Source organism: Mesocricetus auratus, unplaced genomic scaffold (assembly GCF_017639785.1).
Source record: "Mesocricetus auratus isolate SY011 unplaced genomic scaffold, BCM_Maur_2.0 Super-Scaffold_100011, whole genome shotgun sequence".
Taxonomy (NCBI): Eukaryota; Metazoa; Chordata; class Mammalia; order Rodentia; family Cricetidae; genus Mesocricetus; species Mesocricetus auratus.
This window is the reverse complement of record NW_024429195.1, coordinates 2572370-2599074: the sequence shown is the minus strand read 5'-3', so window position 1 is coordinate 2599074 and position 26705 is coordinate 2572370. Positions and strand designations below refer to the sequence as shown.

Below are 26705 nucleotides of genomic sequence, written 5' to 3'. Positions count from 1 at the left end.
TTCACTTTCTGCTCTAACACAACTGCAGAAGAAATTTCTGCCAAGTTTAAGGAGTTGAAATTCACGAGTACCAAGCTCACTTGAAAAGAGAGGACATTCTGGTCCTGTTGTTCTACAGCCGCATGTACACGTGCAGTTTCAGACTGCTCACATTTCTATAAGTTGCATTCACAACACATCTAACTCATATGCATGTGAATACATGAAGGTCATTAAGTTTCATGCCAAGGAGACTGAAAAGATGTTTATGCATAAGCATAAGCTGTATAATCAGAGGGTAGATTATCTATCACTATATATTATTTCAAAAATATCTTTTAAAAAAGTTTTGCATTCTAATCCTTGGCCTAGGTAAACACTTGCCTTCTTTGCCAGAGATCGTTACCACGTAATCCCCTAACAGCCCATCTGGCATCTCAGCTCCCTTGTGTTTATTTCTCAAGCAGAGGAATGTTTTGAAACTCAAACATGTTACAATTTATTCTCTTCTGGGAAAGCCTGGAGCAGGATTATATATAGCTTCAAAGAAGCTAATCTGCTCTCATTAATAACTTAAGAAGAAACTGAATTTTATCAATAAAAATTTATGAATTCTAGTGATTTTAGTAGCCTTAATCCAACTTATACAAAGAATCCTTCACAGCAAAAAATTATCTTCCAAGAATTCACTGAAGCTTCTGCTCCCAGGGCAGATTTCAGGATGGTAGTTTCTTCATTTCTCTTATTTTATGTGTATTAGTGTCCTGGCTGCATGCATGTTTGCATATTCCATGCTAGCCTGCTACCCAGAGACGCGAGAAGGTCGGATTGGCTCCTGGAATTATGGTTGCAAACAGGTGTGAGCCACCATGTAGACGCTGGGAACTGAACCTGGGTCCTTTGGAAGAGCTGCTGGCACTCTTAGCAACTGAGCTATCTCCCCAGCCATCAGAGCTGAACTTTAAAAAAAAATTGAACAGTCTATTTCAGACGGGCATCAAAAGGATGAGAAAAGTTCTTTCTGTGTCCTGCCCATGTGGTTTTATTTATTTATTGTACACGGTAGCACAACTAATAAGACACAGAGACTGATATTGGGGTTCAAGCTTCGAGCTGAAGGTCAGAAAAAGCAAAGCAGCCAGCAGATCTTGCCTCTACCCAGTTGTAATGGCAATCCTGTCTCCACAAATCCTCAGAGGCAAAAGGCTCTGAACTCCTCCTCCTTTTCCTACCCAGCCGTACCACTCCTATCTCCACCTCCCTAGTGCTGGGATTAAAGGAATGTGATCCCAAGAACCAGGATCAAAGGTGTGAGCTCTGTCACTTTTCACTCTTGGGTAGGTCAGGATGGCTTTAAACTCAGAGAGATCCATCCGCCTGTCTCCTGCATCCTGGGATTAAAGGTGTGTACCAACAATGCCTACTTCCTATAGGTAACTAGTCTGGCTGGCTTTGCAAACTGATCTTCAGTGGCTTTATTAGATCATAAACAATATATCACCACAGTAAACGCCTAGAACAGATACTAATTATTTAAGAAAAATATTCACGCTGCTACCATTTTTGATAAATTCTGTTGATGTACACCCTCTACCTTAAAATTCTAATGAAATAGTTTCCAGCTTTAATAATAAATGGCATTCTGATCCATACTGAAGGGCACGTCACAGAATGAAATTTCATTCATGATATTTTAACCTTACACTAACACAGCCACAAAACTAATATTTCCCCAGAGCAGCAGCAAGCAGAGGCTTCAGAAGCAACCTGAAAGGGAAGCTTGAGTCAGGTCGTCATCAAGCTCTTCATGTCACCTGGGACTCCCGACTCTATTCATCCAGAACAGTGGACACTGTGGTGTTGTTAAGCTCACTGCTCACAGACGCCGAGGTCAGCTGGATGCTCCTGTCTACGGTGGGGACTCTCCCACCAACAGTCTCCTCGGTGTTCCTCTTTGGCCTCAGCAAAATAATGAAGCACTTGGGAAGAAAGATGCAGCCTAACAAGCCATAGCTGGATGCCAAAATGGCAAATATTTCCACGGCCACTTTGAATTTGCCTTTGGTGCTCAGGTAAGCAGGAACAAAAGAGATCCAGACAATGAAGAAGACCAGCATCGCAAAAGTGATGCATTTCCCTTCATAGTAGTTGTCTGGCAGCTGGCGAGCCACAAAGGTCGTTAGAAAACACAGCAAGGCCAAAAGGACATCAAACCCAAATATGGAGCACAGAAACTCTATAGAGCCTTCGTTGCATTCGAAGATGATCTTTACATTTTGAGTTTCAATGTTCTTGAACATCCTGGGAGGCTCCAACAGCAAGTAAGCCAAGCATACGCCAGTCTCCCCTAAAACGCAGACCAGCACTATGAGTTTTCTAATAATGGGGTGCATGGATATTAGTCTAGTTTTGGATTTGGAGATCCTGTAGGCAAAAAAGAGTGAAATGGTCTTTCCGAGAACGGAAGACAGACATAGGCAGAATCCTAGCGCCAGAGTGACCTGGTGGGCCATGCAGGACCAGTTCACTGGCTTGCCTATGAAGAGCATGGATGAGAGCACTGTGATGACCAGAGACATCTGAATGAGGAAGCTCAGCTCCCGGTCATTGGCCTTCACCAAGGGAGTGTGCCTGTAGATCACATACACCACAGTGACCGCCAAGACCACGAGTGCCCCAAAGATGGAGAGGATGACAAGGGTGAAGCCCAGGGCCTCCTCATAAGCCAGGAACTCCACCTCCTTGGGCACACACTTGCTCTTCTGTGCGTTGGACCAGTCATCTTCCCCACAGGCATCACATTCCCTTTGACCTATTGAGAAAGAGCAGAGTGTTGACCGCAAGGTCATCCAGTTGTCAATTCTAACTGTGAACAGTCCAGGACAGTTAAAGACTTGAGCAAGGTGTGTGTGTGTGTGTGTGTGTGTGTGTGTGTGTGTGTGTGTGTGTCTGTCTGTCTGTCTGTCTGTCTGTCTGTCTGTCTGTCTCTGATCTTAAAGTTAGTAGTGGGAAAAATGGCTTTGGTGTCTACAGATGTTGTGCCACACTGAGAGCTGTTTTCAGTTTTAGGAATTGAGCATTTCTTCCCAATGCCATCATTCTTGAATTGGTCTTTTCCCAGTGATGTGCTCCTTTCTTTCTCCTCCATATATCTACTGAGGAGGGAGGCATGTGTATTTATCAACCTCAGAGCCAGCCATCAGTGGGAAAGTTACAGCTACTGAAGTGAGTGCTTAGAACCGTAAGACAAGCGGGTGACTCTTCTCCAACTATAGCTAGTGTTGATACTATTTTAGAAACAACAGCTTTAAGATTTTCATGGATTCATTCATATTTCACATTTTATGTATTTTGTTTGGTGTCTCTCATGAAGTTCTGGACTTTTTTGACTCCAGAAGTGAAAACTGATATTTTCCTTTGTTTATACTGCATATTGGATAATTTCAGGGATTTCTTGGATTTTGTTGTAGGCCGCTTATATCTTTTCATAGACAAGATTTCATGGATCTCTCTGACTACACTTGGGTGTTCTAGTTGTGTCACTGCCAATGAGAAAATGACCGCCTCTACCTGGTTTCTCTGACACGTATCCATCAGCACAAGGGATGCAGTCGAAGCAGCACGTGGGTTGCCCATAGCGAATCCTCTTCCTGGTCCCTGGAGGACACAGTTTTGTGCAGACTGAATCTGGAAGCTAGCAAAGAGAAAGACAGTAGGTAAAACAAACACCTTATTTGTGAAACCAAGAAAGTTCTCAATTGTATTTCCAGGGATTCGTGTGTCTTTTTCATAAAGGTGATGAACCCAGGATAGTGAGGGGAGATAGGAGACTAACATGACAATATGGAGAGCCTGGAATTCACTTCTACTGAAGAAGAACTGTCTTGTTATTGACTCTGGAAATGCTGCACTAATTCTAATGACAGTTCTTTGTAATCACGGTGATCAAAACTAGTATCCCATTACATTCTGGGAATGGGACAGTGTGCTGAGTCTATTTTTTTTTTGGATGAGACCTGTGACCCCAATAGTCATTGTCAGCTCCTGAGAGATATTTATTGTTGATAAATGCCTTCCAAGATATTTTTTTTTGGTTTTTACGAGACAGGGTTTCTCAGTATTGTTTTGGAGGCTATCGGTCCAGGCTGGCCTGGAACTCACAGAGATCCACCTGCCTCTGCCTCCCGAGTGCTGGGATTAAAGGCGTGCGCCACCACCGCCCGGCGTGATATTTTTTTATTATAGTTAGACATCTATCGTAAGTGGCTGGTAGAAAGGAAGTTAAATAGATTGCTCCACGAGAACAACCATAAAGGTCAAAAGATAATATAGAGAGGGCATAGCTTTATATTTTTATATTCTACGAGGATATGCAGCTTGAGATCTAGAATAAATCCGACATTTGTTAATCAGTTATGTATTAATCTGAGGAGATAATTATTTACAGGACTGATAAAAAATGTTTTGTAAGCCAAGCATAATGAGAGCTTGAGCTGCATAGGAAGACCCCAGCTAAAAAAACAAAAAGAACAAGCAAGCAACAAAACAAAAACTAAGGAAGTTTAAGACTACAAAATATATGTTGAGCCGGGCGGTGGTGGCGCATGCCTTTAATCCCAGCACTCGGGAGGCAGAGGCAGGCGGATCTCTGTGAGTTCCAGGCCGGGCTGGACCGACAGCCTCCAAAACAATACAGAGAAACCCTGTCTCGTAAAACCAAAATATATATATATATATGTCATATAAGACCTAGTATGCTTTTTTGCCACTATTGGTAAATTCATTATATAAGTACAACTCCATTTATTAGATTAAAAATAAAATTACTATGTTTTATTGAAACATTCTCAAAATATCAATATGTAACCAAATTACCAAATTATGTTAAAATTCTTGTGGATTTTAGTGTAACACGGATTCTCTAAACTCTAAATGGGCAAACAACATCAAAAATCGTATGTTACAAGAAGGAAACTGATTTAAGATATGACAAATACTTTAGCTGCTTTGCATTCATCTAGTACCTGAAAAAAATTCTCTGTATAAGTAAATAAATAAATAAAAAATATGATGGATCAACTGACCCTTGAAGATTCGGTATTCCAAAATATTGTTGAGTTCTTTGGAAGGATAAGTTCGAAACTCAATTTTTGGAATTTGTATTCTCCAACTTTGACAAAGGTGATGTCCCCAGCGTCATCTCTTTGCCAGTTGAGGATGTCATAATGTCCACTTTGCACGTCTCCTTTCATGTCCCATTGTAGCTGTCTTCCATCATGGGTGGTAAATCTCAACCCCTTTAAGTAATACAGTAGCTAAGGAAAGAGAGGGAGGAAAAAAAAAAGAAACAAAGTTATAAACGTTCGTTACTCAGAAAAACAAAGGTTTATAATGGAAATATGTAATTATGAAATTCTATCCTATTTTTTGCCACCCCTGTTTTTGTCACCATCTGTGATAACGTCTAGCCACAGGTGTCAGTTCAAATGCAGAATGTGCTGTGGATTTTTTGTTTGTTTGGTTTTTGGTTTTTCGAGACAGGGTTTCTCTGTTTTGTTTTGGAGGCTGTCCTGGAGCTCGCTCTGTAGACCAGGCTGGCCTCGAACTCACAGAGATCCTCCTGCCTCTGCCTCCCGAGTGCTGGGATCAAAGGCGTGCACCACCAATGCCCGGCAGTGCTGTGAATTTAATATGCATTCTGAATCATAAAGATTCAAAAAGGATGGAAACCACCCCATTAATAATTTCACATTATTATTTTTAATATCATGACAACACATTCAATTATGATAATGTTTTAAACAGTGTTTAGACATACTGAACTAAATGATTTGCTTAATTTATTTTTACCCATTTTTTCCTTAACTTTGACCACTGGACAATTTTAATTTACCTTTGATGCATATCAAAATTATGTGTATTTGTTTAGACTAACATATGATTATACTAAGTCTTAGCAGTATTATACCTTCATATGAAGAGACAGGAGAATATTTAGAATGTTTTTTCATTCCCCTTACCGTATTTTCCCTGTGTAAGTTTCCAAAGGTCCACAACTATATCCTTCTCTGGAAAATCTCACAGTCTTGTGGAGACACTAGACCAGTAGGCACAGGCAAGTAAAAATCAATGGAATTGTCACTGTTACTGTGTAACAGTGTTTTTTTCCCCAAATTGAAACATTTCATCCTTGCAGGGAAGCTCTTTCTTTAAGTTGTAAGGTAAACAACTCAAAATAGCTGGAGGAAGTCCCTGAAACTGACCAGATGCACTAGGTCCCTCCTTGCCAGGGTGAGCAATGAAAACTGAGAGTTCATCTCAGACCACTTGCGCTAACGTGCAAAGACAACTCCAAGAAGCCAAGTTGCAAGGAAAAGTGTCTAGTCCATCTGCTGGGAAGAACAGGAAACCAGCTGGGCTGTCCGGAAGGTGTTTAGCATAACTTCAAAAAGACACTCCTTTAGGAGGTATTGGGGGAGTTGGTTGGAGGGCATGGGAGGAGAGGAGGGAAAGAGAGAGGAACCTGGGATTGACATGTGAAGCAACCTTGTTCCTAATTTAAATTTAAAAATAAAAAAGAAAGAAAACATTAAAAAACAAAACCAAAATAGACACTCCTTTGAGCTGACTGAATGCTGTGGGATATTTGTACACTGTGTGAAAATGTATGGCTGTGACGGGTATAATATAAAGCCCAATGGCCAATACCTAGTCAGGGGATGCATGCAGGATTTCCTCAAAGAGGAAGGAAAACAAGGAGGAACCTCGGCTTGCAGGACATGCCAGTAGTCAAGAGGAGGAAAGAGGAGATGCGTGATGGAGGATGACAGAATGCAGATTCACTTAAATGGATTAAGTTAAGTTATAGGAAGAAGCCAATGCTTTCATAATTAACAAGAAGTCTCCTTTTTGTTATTTCCCCGAGCTGGCCGGCCGGGTCAGAGAAAGACCGGTTACATTTGGTGCCCAATGTGGGGCATGCAAACAGAGTTGTGGCTCTTTGAAAGAGGCCCTGCTGTGAGCAGTTATCCGCACTCTGTGGCAGGACACTAGGTAGAACCACCTGGCGCACCCAGAAACTTCCCAGAGCTGGCACAGATATACGAGTTTCAAAGCCAGGCTGGTGGGTGTGAGACCCGGCTCTCACCGATTGGAGAGGGGGTGCAGAGCCAGTCGCCAGGGATAGGTGCTAAGCTGAGCTACACTGCCATTGTTTTGGCCATTTAAATTTTGGCTCATTAGGTCAACAACAACAACACAACAACAACAACTAAAAATGCTGTAGACATGCAGGACTCAGGTCCAGACCAAGAAATCCTATAAACAGATAAAGTAAAAGATGAGTATAGAGTCAAAGAAAAAAATAAAAAATAATTTACTCTTTAAAGTAAGAGAAAAGTGATACAAAAATAAAAAAGGTGGAAAATACACAGGGTGTCAGGATCCTGTACGACACTTCTTTGACAGTACAGGTTTTACAATGCTAATGTACAAAAAGCAAAATCAGCCAAGAGACATTTTAAATATGTCTTAACTTCAAAGCGGGAGTCAGAAAATGTGTTGCGTCAGGGTAAAGGAGCCTTGGGTGACTTTGCAGGCAGCCAGATGCTCCTTTCATTTCTATTGCTTTGGGAGTTGCTTGGTGACCACTTCCTGCTTACTCAGGCAATGCTATACCCTTCTTGGGTCTCTGATGGGGTTGAAGACCAGAATGTTATAGCTACAGGTTTTCCTTGTTACCAAATTCAGAAAAGGAACCTACATAGGACATTTAAAGCTTGTAAGTTTGAGGAACACAAAAGCTTAAGTTGTTTATCTAAGAAGACGTTTTAAGGTGTTAAAAGATACTTTTAGGATGATCATAAAAGTTATGATAGAAAAATGGTTTAGGTATACAGTGTTGGACTCACTAAGATGGGATAGATAATACAGTACTTTCTCTAAATTTGCCAAATAAAAATGGAGTGGGTATTGTGAATGTAATTCTTACTTGGTAATTGTCCTTATTGTATATGGATTTACTATGTTAGGGTTAAAAACTTTCCTTTTTATGTAGGCGAAAAGGAGGGAATGTAGCGGGATACTTGCTCATTGTGTGAAGGTGTATTGCTGTGATTGTTGAAATAGCTAGGCAGTAGGTATTGGCATGATTTTGTCAAAGAGAAAGGAAAAGAAGGATAACTCTAGGTGTGTGGGAGGTGCCAGGAGACACAGAGAGGAAGCAGGAGGGGCAAGATGGAACAGAGGTAGTGCCATGTGAAGGAACATAGGTTAATGTAAAGGGGTTGATTTACATTGTAAGAGCTAGATAGGAAGAACCCTGAGATACCATAATATAACAAGTCTCTTTGCCATTGTTTGGGATCTGGCTGGAGGGACAGAGGGAGACTCATTACACCTGAAGGCTGTGTCATACGCTCCAGGTTTCCTGGTTTGTGAGTTGTCACCCATGCTGGCATAGCCCTTGGTGATGCAATTGTCTTTGTGTCGTTGCTGTTCCAGTAAGTAACCCCTCACCCATATTCTTGGCAAAATTCATTAGTTCACTAAGTTGGACTTTAGAGGTATCCATAGTTGGGATTGTTGTGGGATCCCTATCTGGGGTGAGTAGATCTCTGTGTTACTTCTCCCCAGGAAAAATTTTGTCACAGAGCAGTAGCTATTGTAGAAAGAATGTTGAAAGGGCACAGGGGAGGCAATGACTAGTTAACTTAGGAAGTTGGGAACTCTTCATTTCTCAGAAAGTGTCCAGTGTTGTTGGGATACAAAAGATTAGCCGGAAATTGCACGGAGAGTGTGTCTCTGCATTCTAGGCTTCCACAGTGCAGTAATGGACATAACCAGTGGTATAGCAGTTCATAGAGTCAGTGTTAAGCCTACAAGATCAAAGATAGACATGGACAAGAATCCTGTGAGAAAACTAACCTGTCTCTAACTCATGCTTTACCATATTAACTTTAGGTAGGTAACAGCATTCTTTCTTTAGCATAATGGTAGCCCATCACATGGGCCACCTCCTTGATTTTCATCTGTGCTTGGATTTCTCATTGGACCTAGTGTGGTCCCCAGGTCTCCATAGACCAATAAGGATGCAGAAGCTGGAAGAAAGAGCCTGGATGATGGTGTCTGAAGATCTGATGTCTTTTGGTTCTCTTAAATATCAAGATCCTAAGTAAAGGCACATACTTAGTAGGCATTATTTTGCCTGGTTTGTGAAGAGAAGATAATTATTCTTCCTAATCTTTGTCATAGAGATTAAGGCTACATACCTGAATTTATTAAATGAATATACTAAGAAAGTGTTTTAGTCATTCACCTCATTCACCTCTGGGGCCACTTTCTGTCACCTGGCCTCTGCTTTCTCTTCTTTTCCTGTCTATTCTTCTTGATTCCAATGAAATGCATGTCAGAAATCATGAAAATTTCATTTTTGCTGCCAAGTCCATGAAATGTTCTCCCCTCCCATCAAAGAGTCAAACAAATGAATGGTCAAAGTCTTAAACACTTTGACCCTTCCCTAGACAAGCCTTCCCTTAGTTTCCCTTGTTTGTCATTTTTGGATGGTAGGCACATCTCTTCCATCACATATTTCTCAAGAATTTAGAAATTCCAGGTGGGTATTGGACATTTGTCTCAGAAGGAAAAGGGGGTAAAGGAGCAGAAGTAAAACAAGGAGAAGATATGAAGGCAGAAGGGTTTGGGAATGCCCAACTAAATAACAGAATTTCAATGGTCTTCTAGACATGTCTGTTGGTAGGACAAGCTTGAAATGTAAGTAGACTGTGTATTTTTTTTGGTTTTGTTAAACAAGTACTTTAGATTGACATATTCACCAGGCTTTCTTGTTTATGTATTAGTCTGTACTATAAAGACCTATTTTTTAAAACTTGTTAACATATGGTTCTATGAACAACCCTTGCTATGGACAGCTACTGACTTTCACCTTGACACCACTCAGTCTCTAGATCATCTTTAAAGCCTGTTTCACTTGTAATAATTGTTTATTTGAGCAAATTTAAATTTAGCATTTTCAGTGTTCAGGTATTCTATTGGGTCATCATTCAGCATGCAAGAGTATTCTTTATCATGACAATGGTATTTGAAAGGCTTGTAACATGATGTCTTTGCCATCTAAAATATAATTTAATTTATCATTGTTTATTTATCACGGCTTTCTTCATACCAGTGAATGTATCTGTTGTTCTATTGCTGTGACAAATACCAGGACCAAAAGCAATTTTAGGGAAGAAGAGTTATATGGTTTACATCTCCATGTCACAATTCACAGCTGATGGAAATTAGGTTAAGAACCCAGCATATGATGAGTTTATCTTTCTTATAAAGTCCAGTCCTGCCTACCTAGAGATGGTGCCACTGAACCTTCCTACATGAATCATCAGTGAAGACACACTCTTGCAGACACAGCACAATCTGATCTTGGAAATTCTTCAATGGAGGGTCCCTCTTCCCAGGTGAATTTAGGTTGGGTCAAGCTGATAATAAACCTCTAATCAGCAACCCTAGCATCTGGATCTTACTTCATTTCTAAAGTTCCACATTAGGAACTGGAAACAGCACACTCTGCAGAAATAGCTGACTTTAGAGCTGAAGTAGAGGAAGATAAGAAAGGCAGTATACAGCGAGCCAACAGTCAACATCAAACTAAATGGAGAGAAACTCAAAGCCATTCCACTAAATCCAGGAAGAAGACAAGGTTGTCCACTCTCTCCATATCTATTCATTATAGTACTCAAAATTCTAGCTAGAGCAATAAGACAACAAAAGAATATCAAGAGGATACAAAATGGAAAGGAAGAAGTCAAACTTTATTTGATGATGATATGATAGTTTACATAAGTGACCCCAAAATTCTACCAGGAAACTTCTATAGCTGTAAAGAAGCTTCAGCAAAGTGACAGGATACAAGGCTAATGCCAAAAAACAAAACAAAACAGTAGCTCTGTTATATACACAAATAATAAATGGGGTGGGGGGAGGAATCAGGGAAACATCATGCTTTACATAGCCAAAAATAGCATAAAATATCTCAGAGTAGCTCTAACAAAACAAACAAAAGAATATGAGGTTTATTTACTTAATGGAGTACTACTCAGCAGTGAAAATGCATGACATCTGGAAAAGGATGGAACTAGAAAAACAAGCCCGGGTGAGATAATCCAGACACAGAAAGACAAACATGGTATGTCCTCACTCACAAGTGGTTATTAAACTTAAAGAAAAGATTAACTAGGCTACAATCCATAACCCCCGAGAAGCTAGGTAACAAGGAGGGCCCTAACAGAGACACGTGTGGATACCCATGGAAAGGGGAAATAGATAAGATCTCCTGAGGAGATTTGGAGCAGGAGGTGGTGCGGAGGGGGTGGCTGGTGATAGTATGGGGGAAGGAGAAAATAAGGGAACAGGACTTTGAGTTGGGGAAGGGACAGAGAAGGAGAGCAAGGAAAGAGAAATCTTGAAAGAGGGAGCCATTATGGAGTCAGAGAGAAATCTGGTGCTAGGGAAACTCCTAGAAAGCAACAAGAATGATGCCAGATAAAACTCCCAGCAAGAGTGCAGAGGGGTCCTGAACTGAACTTTCCCAATCATCAGATTGATGACCACCCTAATTGTCACCATCGAACCTTCATCCAGCCACTGACGGAAGCAGATGCAGAGATGCACAGCTAACACTGGGCCACGTTCTGGAATTCCAGCCGAAGAGAGGGAGCAGCGATCATGTGAGCAGAGGGGTCAAGATCGCACTGGGGAATCCCACACAGGCAGCTAACCCTAGCTAGTGGGAGCTCACTGACACTGACTGCTGGCAAGCCTGCACGGAACCGAATGAGGCCTTCTCAATGTGGGTGACAGTTCTGTGGCTTGAACAGTCACTGACGGTGGGAGCAGGATTCAGCCCTAGGGCCCGAAGTGACTTTTTGGAAACCATCCTCAATGGAGAAAGACCTTGCTCAGCTTTGATACAGGGTGGGGGAGGGCCTCCATTCTGACTCAACTTGAAATGCCAGACACTGTTGGTTCTCTTTGGGTGGCCTTACCTTTACTAAGGCGTGGGAGGAGGGGGTGGATGAGGGAAGATGAGTGGAATCATCTGGAGGGAGGGAGGGAGAGGGGACTGTGGTTGGTATGTGAAATGAAAAATTAATGAAAAATAAATTAAATGAATAATTTAAAAATAAAAAAGATAGGGCAGAAAAAGTACAAATGAAGGCGTATTGATTGGGAGTTTCAAAAGTAGGAAGTTCTTAGAAATAATAGAGGGAATTTCAACAAAAGGAACAAGATCCGATTCAAAGTGATTTCCAATAGTCAAATCTGTGAGCTCTTGGCAGCAAAACAAATAACATTTAGAAGAGAAATTTCCTTGAGTCTATCTTGATATCCAGAATTGGTAGAGGAAAAATAGAAGTCTGGATAACATGTGGATGGAATGAGAGAAATAGCAAAAGAATCATTTTTTTAAGCAGCAAAGGAATAGGCATTCTGGGCAAGAATTATTGTAAATGGCTGGTTAAATTGGTGGGCGAAAATACGATGAAAAGCATGAGAGTTTTACAGCCGGGAAATATTCCCTAGCAAGATAATTACTGTCTCAGCTAGAAGAGAAGGCATGAGTCACCACACTTGATTCCCACAAAGTAACTATTAAAACAGGAGAGAAACTTGTGTTTTTCAGGTGAGAAAAGTGTTGACATCACTTAACAGCAATAATAAAAGATAATTATATCATCTCAACTCTGATATGAAATTTTTTAAAAAGGACACGGTTAGGGCTGGAGAAATGTCTCAGATGCTTATGGAACTTGTTGGTCTCAGAGATGACCAAGATTTGATTCCCAGCACCGACATGGCAGCTCGTAATTGCCTGCCACTCCAGTTCCAGGCAGTCCAGTGTGGTTTTCTGACCTCCATGGACAACAGACACGCATGCGGCATACACACATGCATGCAGACAAAACGTTTACATGCATAAAACAAAACTAGTCCCCAAATGACAATCATCTCTGTAGGAGTGAACCCCACAAAGCTATCCGCCCATGTGGGCAGGGACAAGTAAATTACCACAGGTAGAGAAAAGGAAGCGAAAGGAAAAAGGACCTCCTCTTTTGGAAGCCAGCCACACTTCTGACTCCCAGCTTGTGTGATTCTCTCTCTCTGGTAAATAAATATATTGTATCCCCCATAGCCTCGGCTATCATCATTACCTCTCTGTCATTTTTTCCCAAATAACGCATATGTTCAACCTAATCACCATAATAGATTAAGACAAAGCCAAATTGGAAATCAGCCTAAAAACAGCCTGATCAGTGCTGCTAAAGGTGTTGAGGATAACGGGTTGGAGGAATAGATCAGCAGTTAAGAGCATCTGCTGCTTTTCAGAGGACCCAGGTTTGGTTCCAAGCACCCACAGGGTACTTCCCAACCATCCGCCATTCTAGTTCCAGGGGATCTGAGCTCCCTTTCCTGACATCTGTGGGCACAGATGCGTTTGTGGTGCGTTTAGACTAACACAGGTAAACACTCGTGCACATTAAGCAAAGTGAAATAGAACTTTAGAAAGGCTAAGCACCAAGGATAATGAAAACACTCAAGGAACGGGGAACAGAGAGGGTGATGACAGATGGGGGACAAAGAAGAACCAGGAATGAATGAAGTTGGGCCAGTTTGAAAATGAGAGCGAAGAGGTATGTGTTGAGTGCAGCCTTCCCCGCCATCCGCCTGGGCCCTGCCACAGTTGCAGTCCCCCAGATAACACACAGGACGCTATATTAATTATGAAGCTGCTGGCCGTTTGCTTGGTTTCTTACTGGCTAGCTCTGACTTAAGTATTTAACCCATAATTGTTAATCTAAGTATTTCTCCTACCGGAGAAAAGGGTCCAGACCTCTTCCTCCTCTGGCGTGCTACATGGTGTTTGCCTGTGTCTCTCTTTCCCAGAGTCCTCCTCGACTCCTAGTCCCACCTATCCTGATTCCCTATTGGGCAACAGTGCTTTATTGACATATGCATAGAAGGATTTCCCCATCAGGTGTGCAAGGATCCCAGCTGCTGTGACCTATGTTTTCGATCGACAGAGTGTGATGCAAGAGCCGAGAGATGATGATTGGGAGGGAAAGGTTAGAGATGCTAAGAGGACCTCTTACAGGGATGACAGGGGCAGGGAAAGCGGTATCAAGCCCTATGTTTCTAGTAAGGGGGGGGTCAGGATGGAAATAAGCAGGAAATCTTGCATGAGACCATTCAGGCTACGGGGCACCAACATGAGTTGTTTGACAGGAGGTGAAGGACGGGGCGAAGGGGATTTGAATTTCTCAGATAGCCCCTGTAATCTTCACCCCTGACATCCGTGCTCTGTGTGGTATACTGTACGAAGGCCTCATCTTCTAGTTTTTCCTTCAAGACATGTAGATAAGAGCACAGTCATTAAAATAAAAATACTGGAGAGTAAAGAAAACTGTTTATAAATACCCAGGAATCATCCTAAAGTGGAGGGACATACATGTCTTTGCCTAACAGGAGCATGATGTTTTGGAATTCAAGTAGTTATTAGATTACAAGTCCCATACTGTATGCAGGGAACAGAAAAAAACAAAAACAAAAACGAAGAAACTAGAGTCACTAAATTGTGCTCTACTCCTAAGTAGCTTGAAATTTAGTGTCTGTAAAGAAAAAAGAAACTATTTTGTAAAGGGCATTATTGTAATTTGTTTTATGGGACAGGGTTTTTTAATCATTGACAACAAACCTAATAATTTGGTAACAAATGAGGGTGTAAAACGGACAATCAAACCATTCAGACAAGCCATTATGATAAGTGTTGATGGCATAAAATTGTATGGAAGGAAATCAGAAGTTTTAATAGTATCAACTTGGCAGCAAAACCTTGATTTTTCTCCATGTTACATCATAGGCGCAAGCAACTTACCTCACGGGGCTGAAAGTCAGGTATGTGTGAACATGGCCTATCTGCTTTATCTGATTCCCGTATGTCACATCTGCTGAGGCGATCCAGGCCATAAGCGATCGCATACACGGCTTGTTTGACGTTGTTCGTGGTCCTGAGCTGAGATGTATCCAGGTAGGTATTTTTCAGGTCTTCCAGCTTCTCCTCTCCAGTGCAGAGATGATCAGATGTGTCATACAATCTGTCTTCTTTGCCAGTCATATTCACTCTGTGGTCCACATTGTAAGGCACACTGCTATTGGGCCAGGTACAATTAAAGGCGGTTTGCCAGAATTCAATGGTCAAGACATCATTTGGATCCTTGCTAGGGTGCACATCGTAAAGAAAATCTTTCAGTCCCGGTATAACGGCTCTTGGTACTGCAAATCCAATCGTTCCACCAAAATATGGAAAGTACTCGGGCTTTGCAATGAGGGCTGAGGTAATCCAGGCTTCGCTGGCTATCCAGGTCCTGTCAGTTATGTTATGGTGAACCATTTCCAGCACAAAGGGGCTGAGGTCAATGTCAGAGGTGAAAAGCACGACGACCCTGGCAGTAGATGTCTTCACGGCAGTCACAGCTTTCTGCATTTTCTCATTGGAGTAGACTTTGGGAATGGTTTCAGAGAAAGCAACGCAGATGTTGGTGCCTTTTATTTTTTCCTTAAATGTTTTTACTCCATATTTCCCATAGTCATCATCAGCTGCAATAGCGCCTACCCAGACCCAACCAAAGTGTTTGATGAGAGTCACCATGGCCTCGGACTGGATCTTATCACTGGGTATTGTACGAAGGAAAGCAGAAAACGGGTAGCTGTCGCTAAGAATTGGGCAGGAAGAAGTATAGCCCACCTAAAATTGAACATGTTTAGCTATTAGCAAGCTAGATCAGAATGTTAAAAGACAGCTTCAGAATATTCTGAGGAGGAGGGACCTGAATCCGTTTTGGTCCTCACATCCTTCCACGGACAATGACTTTCTATGGGTGCTTCTTCCTGGTGGGTGGGGACCATTCTGGGTAACACTTTGGTTGCCCTATGAACTTAGAGGGTGTCAGGGATTTACAAGGAAGACCACCAATACACTTTTCGTGGGTGGGGGGGCAGCATTGTCGGCTAGGCCATTCCCGCTTTCCTTTATCCTCCTGGACACCGGTGACTCCTCTGGGTCGGGATATCCTGACTCTTCACCAGCTTTCGATTCTCACGGGCAGAGGTGACAGACTGAGTCCAAGTCTTTGTCTCCTGCTCTCGCCTCTGCTCCCTTACTTCCCTTCTGTCCTCTCTTCTCTCTTTTAGCTTCCTTCTGGAGGTCCCCTGAGTGCATAGGTCCTAAAACTGTCCCTGAGAGATATTAGAAGGTGCTAACTAACCAGAAGTCTAGGTACTGTTCTCCAACGGAGTTATCAGAATTCCCTTTTTAATGTACAAGGTTTTAAAAAAGTGAAAAAGCATGCTTTCTTCAATAGTGTTTGGTCAATAGTCCTTGTTTGTATTTAGCATTTAGGCAGACCTAAGCATGGAGATCAGGGGAGCCCAATTCCTGACAACCTGTCATGGACCTTCACTGTAGTCTACCATCCACGTTGGTGACCTGTGCCTTAAAACACGTCACCATTTCCCCACCCGGTCTCTCCTGTCACTAACACACCACCTCCAGTCTGAGCTGCTTTAAGTCCATCGCCCCAGAGAGGTGATCCCTTCATGAACGCTGCCTTATTCCTGTGTTTGATTTTCCCGTCTTTTTTTGTTGTTGTTGTTGTTTTTTAATTCTTCTTATTCCACTGGGAAATGTTTGTATTTTCCATTCTAACCACACAAACAGTGGATTCATGGGAGGTATTGTATAGGAACAAATTTCTTTAAAAGCAATGACATGAGATGTCTAAGGTTTGCTGAATTACGTATCATATGAGATCTTGTTACAGGACCTCCCAAGTTTTATATTCTCCCACAAGAAAACTCGTATAGCAATAATGTAGATTTTAAGATTTCTTAATATCAAAGTATTAGAGAGAAGATTTTATAAAAATCTTTTCCTTCCCATATTTGCTAAAAGACTTCAGGCAGAAATACATCTAGAGGTCTCTAGGCTGTGCTTGAGTTCTACAGGGGTTTGGCGGAACATAGTGCTATTCAAAACAGCTGCAGTTTGGAAGAGCTACATGAAGCCCACCGCTAAGACACATTCCAAGTCACCCACCTGTCCTCATGTTCTGTCTTCAGGTGCCTTCCTGTTCTCACACCCATCACACTTGAGGCTCTCTAAGGTAAATACTAAGTTAGATGCTAAGTTAGATACTACCTTGGGCTGATGCTGTGGGTCATTAGGGCAGCATTTGTCTACTGTGAGCCGGTCTGGGTATTTTATCCTCAGCATCAGAAGAAAGAGAGAAAGGAAGGAAAAGAAATAGAGAAAGAGAGAGAATGAGAAAGAAAGGAAGGGAGGAGGGAAAGGAAGGAAGAAGGGAGGAGGGGTGGAGGAAGGAGAGAGGGAGGGAAAGGTGAAATACTATGTGGGTCCTCCCATTGCTTCAGTGGCACCCATAAGCTTGCTCATCACTCATATTGATACATTGACACTTGAATGATGCAGCCATTGAAATGACTCTAGATGGTTTTCTATCTAATAGTAATAATTCATGCTTTGCAATCACCTACTCGTACGCTGATGTATGCCGTCCTCCCTGGGTTTAAGACGTCTGGTTAAGCTAGCTAATGTGAAATTCCCAGGCCCACTTTAGCATTGTCAGTGGGATGACTCTGCTCAAGACTAACAAGCATCAACAGAGACCCAAACAAAAGCCAGCTCCTACTCCAGCCCTCAGTCTGCCACCAAGTATTGACGGATGAGCTCTGCTGTGCTCCACACCGTGCAGGGAGCACGGTGGAGAGTGAGATGTAGTCTCCACATCTCCACATCACGTCTCCGTCAGTACCAGGAAGACGCTGGAGGAGACTGAGCGGTCTCCACTCACCTCTAAACAGGCCTTAGTGTGTGCACTGCTCGGGCTTGTCTGAACAGAGTAGTGAGACCAACCAGCCCATTCTGTTGTCTCTGCTTTCTGGACCTCACTGCCATTTGCAACAATTTCTACACAGTGTTTACATTTTTCTTTTCTTTTCCCTTTCTCTCCCTCTTTATTTCCCTCCATCCCTGTCTCCCTCCCTCCTTTCCTCCCTTCTTTTCTTGAGACAGGGTTTCTCTGCATAGCCCTGGCTGTCCTGGAACTCACAGAGATCCATCTGCCTCTGCCTGTTGAGCGCTGGGATGAAAGGCGCATACCCCTCCACTCGGCACAGCATTGGTATTTTTCTCTAAGGACATAGCACATTATTTCAATATACCTGAGGCATGCGATACAACCCCAGAATTCTTGAAGCAGCAACTGACAAGGATGATCCTCCAGCTCCAATAATTCCTACTAGGTATTTTCCAGTGCTGTTTCTAAAATTGGGCTGATATTCTTCCTGCCCTGTAAGAAATGTAAAAGCTGTCTCCATTGTTTTGGAGATGGCATAGCAGGTGTCAAAGATCTGATAGCCCAGAGTGTGGTTGGGCAAGATGTCCTTTCTCTCGTTAATCTCCTTGATGGTGTGGATCATGGTTTTCATCCAGCGGAATCCCCGGAAGTTAAACCTGGAAAGGAAAAAGCTTTAGTGAGGGACTGTGTCACTGGGGGTGGGTGTTGGGGTGGGGGGCACTTTTCCAGGAAGGAGCTTCAGTTGCATGAGTGGTTATAGCCTTTTGCCTTGGCAGCAGGTACCTCAGTTGCCTGCTTCTGTCAGTTTTCCATAAATATCATTATAATCTTAAAAGATCCAAATATTAGTCATATCGGGCCTTTATAAGTGATTGTTGTATATTTTCTTGCCTTATAGGTCTCCCTTTAAAAATATTTATTTATTATGTGTACAGTGTTTTGTCTGCATGTCTGCTTGCATGACAGAAGAGGGCACCAGATCTCCTTAAGGATGGTCATGAGCCAACATGTGGTTGCTGGGAATTAAACTCAGGACCTCTGGAAGATCAGCCAGTGCTCTTAACCTCTGAGCCATCTCTCCAGTCCCATCTTATACAGCTCCTATGTGTTTCAATGTTTTCAAATTCATGGTCATTTATTTTCAAATATTGTTCATTTGTTTCTTCTGACTAATTATTCTGGCCACAGTTCTCATGACTAAACACACCCTACAACTCCTTAGATCATGCTTTCTCATTTCATTCCAGGCCCCTAGGGACATTATTCTTCTCTCCTCTATGACTTATTTTCTTCTGAACATTAATTATAATGAAAAAGATAAATAATTTTAATACACTAATATGTATGGCAGAAGTTACTAAAAGCAATATGTAAATTTTTGTATACTATGACTAACTGAATGCAGTATCTTGCTGGTGAGAGGCATCTAACTGAAGTTCTCACTTTGTTGTTCTCATCTACAAATATTACCGTGAGCTCCTACTTTTAATCCCGCAGGCATTAAAAGAGGAAATATTTCTCTTGCATTCCATCACTGTATTGTTTTTAAGTCCTTCTCCATGAAAGAACACAAAATCTCCTGTTCTGCTCCTCTTAATTCTATCCATAATTTAACAAAATTCTGTAAAACAATTATGAGTAACTGTTCTCTTACTACATTCTGTAGCTAGCTTTTTTATTTAACTTTATGTTGTCAGCTTAGTGTTTTAAATTCAACACCTAAAAGTAAAACTCCATGGACAACTTCCTTCCTGACTGTGTGTGTGTTTTGATGCGTGTGGAGCTGGGATGTCAATGTCTTCCTTCCTTGGTCACTCTCTGCCTTGCTGTCTGAGACAGGGTCTCTCACTGAACCTGGATCTTGAGTTGGCTAGCCCAGCTGGCCCGCAAGTCCTAGTGATCTTCCTATCTCTGCTTACTGGGCACTGGGATTACGGAGTAATACCACACTGAACTTTTTGTGTGGGTCTTGGAGGCTCTACCTCAGGTCCTTATTCTTGTAAAGCCAGCACTTTACCAAATGAGTCATCTTCCCTGGTCAGCCTATTTAATTAATTCCTGTTTTGGCTCAGTTTTGCTTTTGATTTAGTATGAAGCTGTGGAGTTCCTCTATAAAACATTGCGAATATAGTAATGAAGAGACTGTTCTCAACTTGTTTACCCAGAAAATGTTGACCTATGTAAAGACAGAGAAAGGTAACCAAGTAAAGTGATTAAAAAGCAGCATTGACCGTAGGGGAATGAGCAATGAAATAACGAAGCCCATGCAGCCTGAAGGAACTAAGAGCAATGCCAAGCCTAGAAGGATGCTAGAGAGATGGGAGAGGGCTGCAGACAGACAGCATGAGGAGAGGATTGCAGACAGACAGACAGCATGAGGAGAGGGCTGCAGACAGACAGGATGAAGAGAGGATTGCAGACAGACAGCATGAATGAAGAGAACACTGTATACAGACAGCTGGTGAGCAGCTGTCAGAACTGGAGAAGGTGTGACATTCAAGGATGAAAAGAGCAGCATTTTTGGAAGGCAGAGTAGAGGCGGTGACACAGTTAAAGAAAGTGGTAAACACCAGGAACCAGGCACGAAAGGATTACCATCCCGTTCCTGACTTTACCGGTTCACATCTATCCAAAGATAGCTTCAGAATAAGCACAGCAGCATCTTTTAAACTAAGACAGCATTTCATTTCAAACTAGAAACATATCCACCTGCTTTGAGGCTGTAACTCCACCCTTCAATTAGGCAAAGAAATTGTTACCGTTGGATAAAAGGAAAAAGCTGTCTGCACCAAACTGAATTAACAAGAAAAATCTTTTATGTCTAGTGGTGGTTCTTCAGCTGTGTGGGAATATTTACTATTTAAAAAAACTTTTGTGGAAAATATATTTCAGAAGGCCCCGTAAAGATTGGAGACCAAATCATGTAATTCAGTTTATGAAGGATTAGTGTAGTACGCCATGATAGCATCTAAAGCAGTCAGAGAAAGTTGTGGTTGAGTGACGATCTGCTGCTATGTTAACTAAGCAAACCCTCAATTCTTCCCGACCATTTTGCTTCCCTGTGAGAATGGAAACCAGTAACTGGGATGAAGAGAGTGATAATTGCGGTCTCATCACAGAGTTTTTACTGTATCAGCAGCAGTACGGGAGACAGTTCCTTCCAAAGAAGAGTTGACCATGATGTGTGGGATGGGATTAGAGGAGAGGAGCTGTGACTGGCATCGACTTAATCAGGAAAGAAAGTGAAAAATATTTAAATGTGCCTCTACAGCTATAATGACCACACAGCATCATGGAAAACTTGATGTGTTAGGTAGTATGTCCAACATATTAATAATGCCTGTACTTCTTTCATGCTATTCAAAAATCATAGGTTTATTTTCAAGAAGATCCAGAAAGGGGTATAAGAGTAAAAAAAAATGCTGCTATTGTTGCCCATGGAGTTGTAGGCGATTGTTTGACTTTCTTTTAATTTCTGGCGTATTTCATATCTAAGTTCCCCCCATCTCTCTCTCTCTCTCTCTCTCTCTCTCTCTCTCTCTCTCTCTCTCTCTCTCTCTCTCTCTCTCTCTCTCTCTCTCTCTCTCTCTCTCTCCCTCTGTGTGTGTGTGTGTATGCATGCATGAGAGATACATATATTCCCAGACATCTGTCCAACTTTGCTTTGCTCTTCTCACGGTAACATCAGGAATTCTATTTCTTGATGTGGTATCTTGGAGGAGTCAGCTGTAGGGACAGAAGTTTTTTCTGTGGATCAGAGTGTTGCTCTGGATGTTGCCCCAGAAACAAGCCAGAGTTCCCACACTGCACACTTGAACTCCAGATTGTAACAACAGTAATTGTTAATGTTACTATGTAGCTGCAGCCCCACTGCGGGTCCTGAGCCAACAGAGGTTCTCTGAAAGTGTAGACTCTATTCAGCAGATGCATCCCCTGAGCCTATGTGTCTAACATGCTTCTAGATGCTGCTGCTCCTGACCCAGAGAGAACCCTCGAGGAACAACTTGATGAGGAGCAACCATACAACCCCTCCCACACTGTAATCAAAGATAAAGCCAGAATCATTAAATTTCAACCGAAATCCAGGCTCCACACTAACCATTCTTCTCTAGCCACTCAAATCAATGTGAAAAAATGATCAAATAAAGGCTTACCCTTCACACAAGGCTGATAAGGGTTCTCCATCAGGGTCTGTTGGGATGGTCCTAGTATGGATAGGAAATAGTCCTCCAATAACAACTGAATGGTTTTTGGCATCTACATATCCAGTCAAATTAAACTTGCCCACCAACCTGCATTTTGTTTTCTGCTTTTCATTTGGAGCATGTAATTCAACCCATAAACATGCAATTAATCCTAGAATTAAGCACTTATTTCTGCTAACCATTTTAATATGGCAAGTTGGAGGATAATGAAAGCGTTAAAATTGCACAGGTCTTAAGAAAGTACCTTGATGGAGTGTTGGAGTGTGAATGTGACTCAACCCAGTGACCTGCTTGCTGCTCCTTGCTACATAATTTCTTATCCCTGCTACAGGTCTCCCAATCACTTGCAATTTGTGGATCTGGACTAGGAGCTGAGCCATCCTCTGCATAGAGAAACCTGAAAACCTGTACTGACTGCAATGATAAATAATGGACAGAATCATGGGTTTCAGGTGAAAGTTATTGTCCTTTGTAGAAACTGTCTTCTCTTGTTTAGCACTGTCCTTCATCAAGTCTCACTGCAGACAACTCTGTTGGTCTCCTGTCTCCCAAAGATGAGGAAAAGTATCCTACTTCATCACTAAGTATCAGAGGAGGTGAGAGCAGGCCAAGCTTTCTCTTTCAGTTGTAGAAACAACTGAATAGAAAACTGTAAGAATTAGAAGACTTCAAGGCAAATCTGTGTTCCCCCATTTTTTATTACTATGGTGGCTAGAAAGTCACACGGTTTCCATGCCACAATAACCCCAAGGGCTAAGTGACCTCAGGAAAATTCTGTTCAGCCCCAGGACTCTGTGAATGCCAGACGGGCACTCTGCTTTTGGCCCCACCTCCAGTGACTTCTGTGTCTTTGCTTTCCAGTCCCCACTCAGACACGAATCTCTTTAATCTAGGTCAATTCATCATGATTCCCCGTCTCCCAGTCACCCTCTCTGCTCCTTCTCAAATATCCCCCTAACCCTTAGCATACAATTCACAGCTCACAGTCAGAGTAAAATTCAGCACTGATTTCTGGATCACGGAAAAATGTGTGGAACATTTCAACATTTAGTCTTGCTCCAAAGAACATTTTAAGGAACCAGTAGAGATCTTAAAAAAAATCCTTTGTGTTCAAGTTTTACTATAATACTGAACTTTATAATAAACTGCAAGCACTACATAGGGAATTTGGAGTCAGGTATAACTTAAGTCACCTGATTGGATGCAGGGTCCTGTAGGTCACGTTCCTGAAAGTATTCACTGGCTAATGAGATACCCTAATACAAACCAAGTGAAAATAACAGCTGTCACCCAGAGTGTCACTTAAGCAGAACTTATAGGGGCTCTTAGAGAATGAGCCATGGAGCCTATACGGTTCTGCCCTAGGCTCTCTGCACATATACTGTGGGTGTTTAGCTTAGGGTTTTAGAGGGAGTCCTAACAGTGGTAATGGGGGGGTTCCTACTCTTTTGCCTGCTCCTGGGACCTTTTCCCCCTCCCACTGGATTGCCTTGTTCATCCTTGATATGGGGGTTTGTGTCTAGTTTTATTGCATCTTGTTGTGCCCTGTTTAGTTGATACCCCTGGGAGGTCTGATCTTTTCTGAAGGGAAATTGAGGAACAGATCTGGTAGAGAGGAACTTGGGAGATGTGGCGCTAGGGGATCCTGTGGTCGAGATGTATTATATGAGAGAAGAAAGAGAGAAAGAAAGAAGGAAAGAAAGAAAAAGAATAGATAACAAAACAACATTTAGAAATACATTCCAAGTTTCTAAAATTTACTAGTATTTTATAGTTCCTTGACTATACAGTGTCTTTTTTTGTTTGTTTGTTTTTATGAGACAGGGTTTCTCTGTCTTGTTTTGGAGGCTGTCGGCCCAGCCTGGACTCAAACTCACAGAGATCCGCCTGCCTCTGCCTCCTGAGTGCTGGGATTAAAGGCGTGCTCCACCACCACCTGGCTACAGTGTCTTTAAAAGGCTAAAAAAGGAGTCCTGTGAGATAGCAGTCTAAAGCAGCGGGTTTCATCTTTCCTCTTGTTTTACAGCCAATCATCTTTGTGTTTCGTATTTATTTTCAGGCCCAATCAATGCTCACATAACACACTGGAGGGCTATATTTTGTATAAATTTACTGCTCTTTCATATTTCTCTATATTATCTCATAGAACATGAGCAAATTCTTTCTATGTCTCTAACAAATGAAAACATACCACTGAAATAAATCTCTTCTTTCCATTTTTTAAAAATCTGTGACCATTCCATAGTAATTTTTTCTTTCTTTTTCTTTGTTTTGTTTTACATAGCAACCAGAGTTCCCCTCCCCCATCCTATCCTCCTGTTGCCTCACCCACCTCCCTCCCACCCCTCCCCCACCTATTCATCCTCTGTCTCCATTCAGATGATGTAAGGTCTCCCTTGGGAATCTACAGAGCATGACATACCAAGTTGAGGCAGAACCAAACTCCACTTCCCCTTCATCCTGCATCAAGGCTGAACAAAGCTTCCCATGATAGGAATTAGGTTCCAAAAAAAGTCAGCTCACGCATCAGGGACAGGTCCTGGTTGCAATGCTAGGGGCCCCACAAAAGACCAAACTATAGAACTGTCACCCAGATATCTAGGTTGGTCCCATGTAAGCTCCCTAGCTGTCCATCCACAGTCTGTGAGCTCAGATAGGCTGTCTCTGTGGATTTTCCTGTCTTGATCCTGACCTCCTTCCTGCTCATATGATCCCTTCTTCCCCTGTTCAACTGGATACCCAGAGCTTGTCCCAGTGCTTAGCTGTGGATCTCTGCATCTGTTTCTACCAGATACTGCATGAAGGCTCTATGACGACAACTGGGGTGATCATCAGTCTGATTACAGGGAAAGCCAGTTCAGGTACCCTTTATGCTATTGCTAGGAGTCCTAGCTTGGGTCATCCTTGTGGGTTCCTGGGAGTTTTCCTGTCACTGGGATTCTCCTTAGCACCATAATGGCCGCCTCTATCAAGATATCTCTGTCAGTACCATCTTGACAATCCTCAGGTTCCCATCCTTCCATCTCCTCCCCTCTACTCCCCCAACCCTCAGTCTACCCAGGACATCTCATCTTTTTCCTCTTCCCAGGGAGATCCTTCTATGTGTCCCTCTTAGGTTCCTCCTTGTTATCTAGCTTCTCTGGGGCTGAGGACTGTAGCCTGACTATCCTTTGCTTTACATCTAACATCTACTTGTGAGTGAATACTGTGGTGATATACTGTTTGTTTTAACAAATGAAACTTTCAGAAGATCAGAGGGTATTTCGCATTCTAAAACCTCTGAATCTATACCAGATGACTTCATTATTTATTCAGTTACAAACAATAATTAGGAATAGGAATCATTCTATATATATGAAACACACATTTGCAATCAAATGGGTCTGCTCGGCCCTCTAGCACAGAGTAAAGATGAAGTTGATCAACTATTAATAGGAAATTTGCTAAGGACCTCAGAATTTCATAAAAGAGCATCATGTTAATTGCAAATGTTTGAAATATACTTTTCCATCACTTGACAGCAAGTCAAGGAAATTGTAAGAAAATGTCCTACATGTTCTATGTATAACCCAACTCCACTACCTGTAGGAAGTATTCAAAAGGGTACTCAAACAAATAAAATCTGGCAGATGGATATGTTACATTTTGTAGAATTTGGAAAATTAAAATACTTACAGTACACCATTGATACCTATTCAGGATTTCAACGGGAAACTGCTTTGAGTTCTGTAAAGGTTGACTCAGTAATCACACATTTGCTAGAGGTTACGGCCATCATGGGTATACCTGTACAAATTAAGAGTGACAATGCTTTACATATGTCTCTAGCAAAATGAAACATTTTGCTTGTTACAGTATAAAGTATATTACAGGTATACCACACAATCCTACAGGGCAAGCAGGACAAGTAGTTATAGAAAGATTCTATAAAACTCTAAAGTATATATTAAATAAATAGATAGGAATAGGAAGACCCACAGAAGTGATCCCATAATGCTTTATTAACTTTGAATTTTCTAAATGCTAGTAGAAAGAAATGGCAGCTGCGGAAATACATTGGGTTACAGAAAAACAAAAACCTACAGAATTAAATCAGCCTGTATATTTTAAAGATGTCTTGATTTCACAATGGAAACCAGGATATGTGTTACCTTGGGGAAGGAGTTTTGCTTTTGTTTCCATAGGAGATGAAAAGCTCTGAATACCATCAAAATTGATAAACCTTTGATTTGAAGAGATGATAGTTCATTAACCAGTGTGATCATTCAATGTAAACTAACTTATACAACTAACTAATGTTTTTCATTTGATCAGATATAACTTGCCAAAAGGTAACCTCCCCAAAATTAGGGTTGGGGAAGGGTGTTGCTCTAGCTGGTAATAGGTTTTAATTTGTGTATGTTTATCTTTCCTTTTCCTGGAATATACTCGACATTTGTTATCACTGTATATAATTTTTGCATCAGGCTTAAAACCTTGTTCTTTAGACTAAAAGGGGAATTGTAGCGATCTGGCCCGTAATGGTGGCCACTCCCCTTTGGGTGTGGCTTCAGGTGGACTGAAGTGGAAAGAG

The 26705-nt window shown here is 41.9% G+C and overlaps 1 protein-coding gene across 1 annotated transcript; it reads right to left on the bottom strand.

Moving 5' to 3' along the window:
• Window positions 1–1574: 1574 nt before the first annotated feature.
• LOC101829097 (vomeronasal type-2 receptor 1) lies at window positions 1575–25922 on the bottom strand. The gene is made up of 6 exons (XM_040755218.1): window positions 25808–25922; window positions 18292–18583; window positions 14927–15796; window positions 5064–5294; window positions 3550–3673; window positions 1575–2791 (listed from the first exon to the last, which is right to left on the bottom strand). Exons 2-6 carry the CDS (start codon window positions 18556–18558, stop codon window positions 1809–1811), a joined length of 2475 nt encoding a protein of 824 aa, XP_040611152.1. The 5' UTR covers window positions 18559–18583; window positions 25808–25922; the 3' UTR covers window positions 1575–1808.
• Between the last annotated feature and the right edge of the window lie 783 nt (window positions 25923–26705).

What these genes read in the sequence shown, in the direction of transcription:
- LOC101829097 (XM_040755218.1), bottom strand. Translation starts at nt 18,558, where the DNA reads ATGAAAACCATGATCCACACCATCAAGGAGATTAACGAGAGAAAGGAC. An exon ending in GGAATACCGAATCTTCAAGG is followed by an intron (nt 3,674 to 5,063) that starts GTCAGTTGATCC and finishes TCTCTTTGCTAG; the next exon opens with CTTCCAGATTCAGTCTGCAC. An exon ending in ATACGTGTCAGAGAAACCAG is followed by an intron (nt 2,792 to 3,549) that starts GTAGAGGCGGTC and finishes CTTTCTCAATAG; the next exon opens with GTCAAAGGGAATGTGATGCC.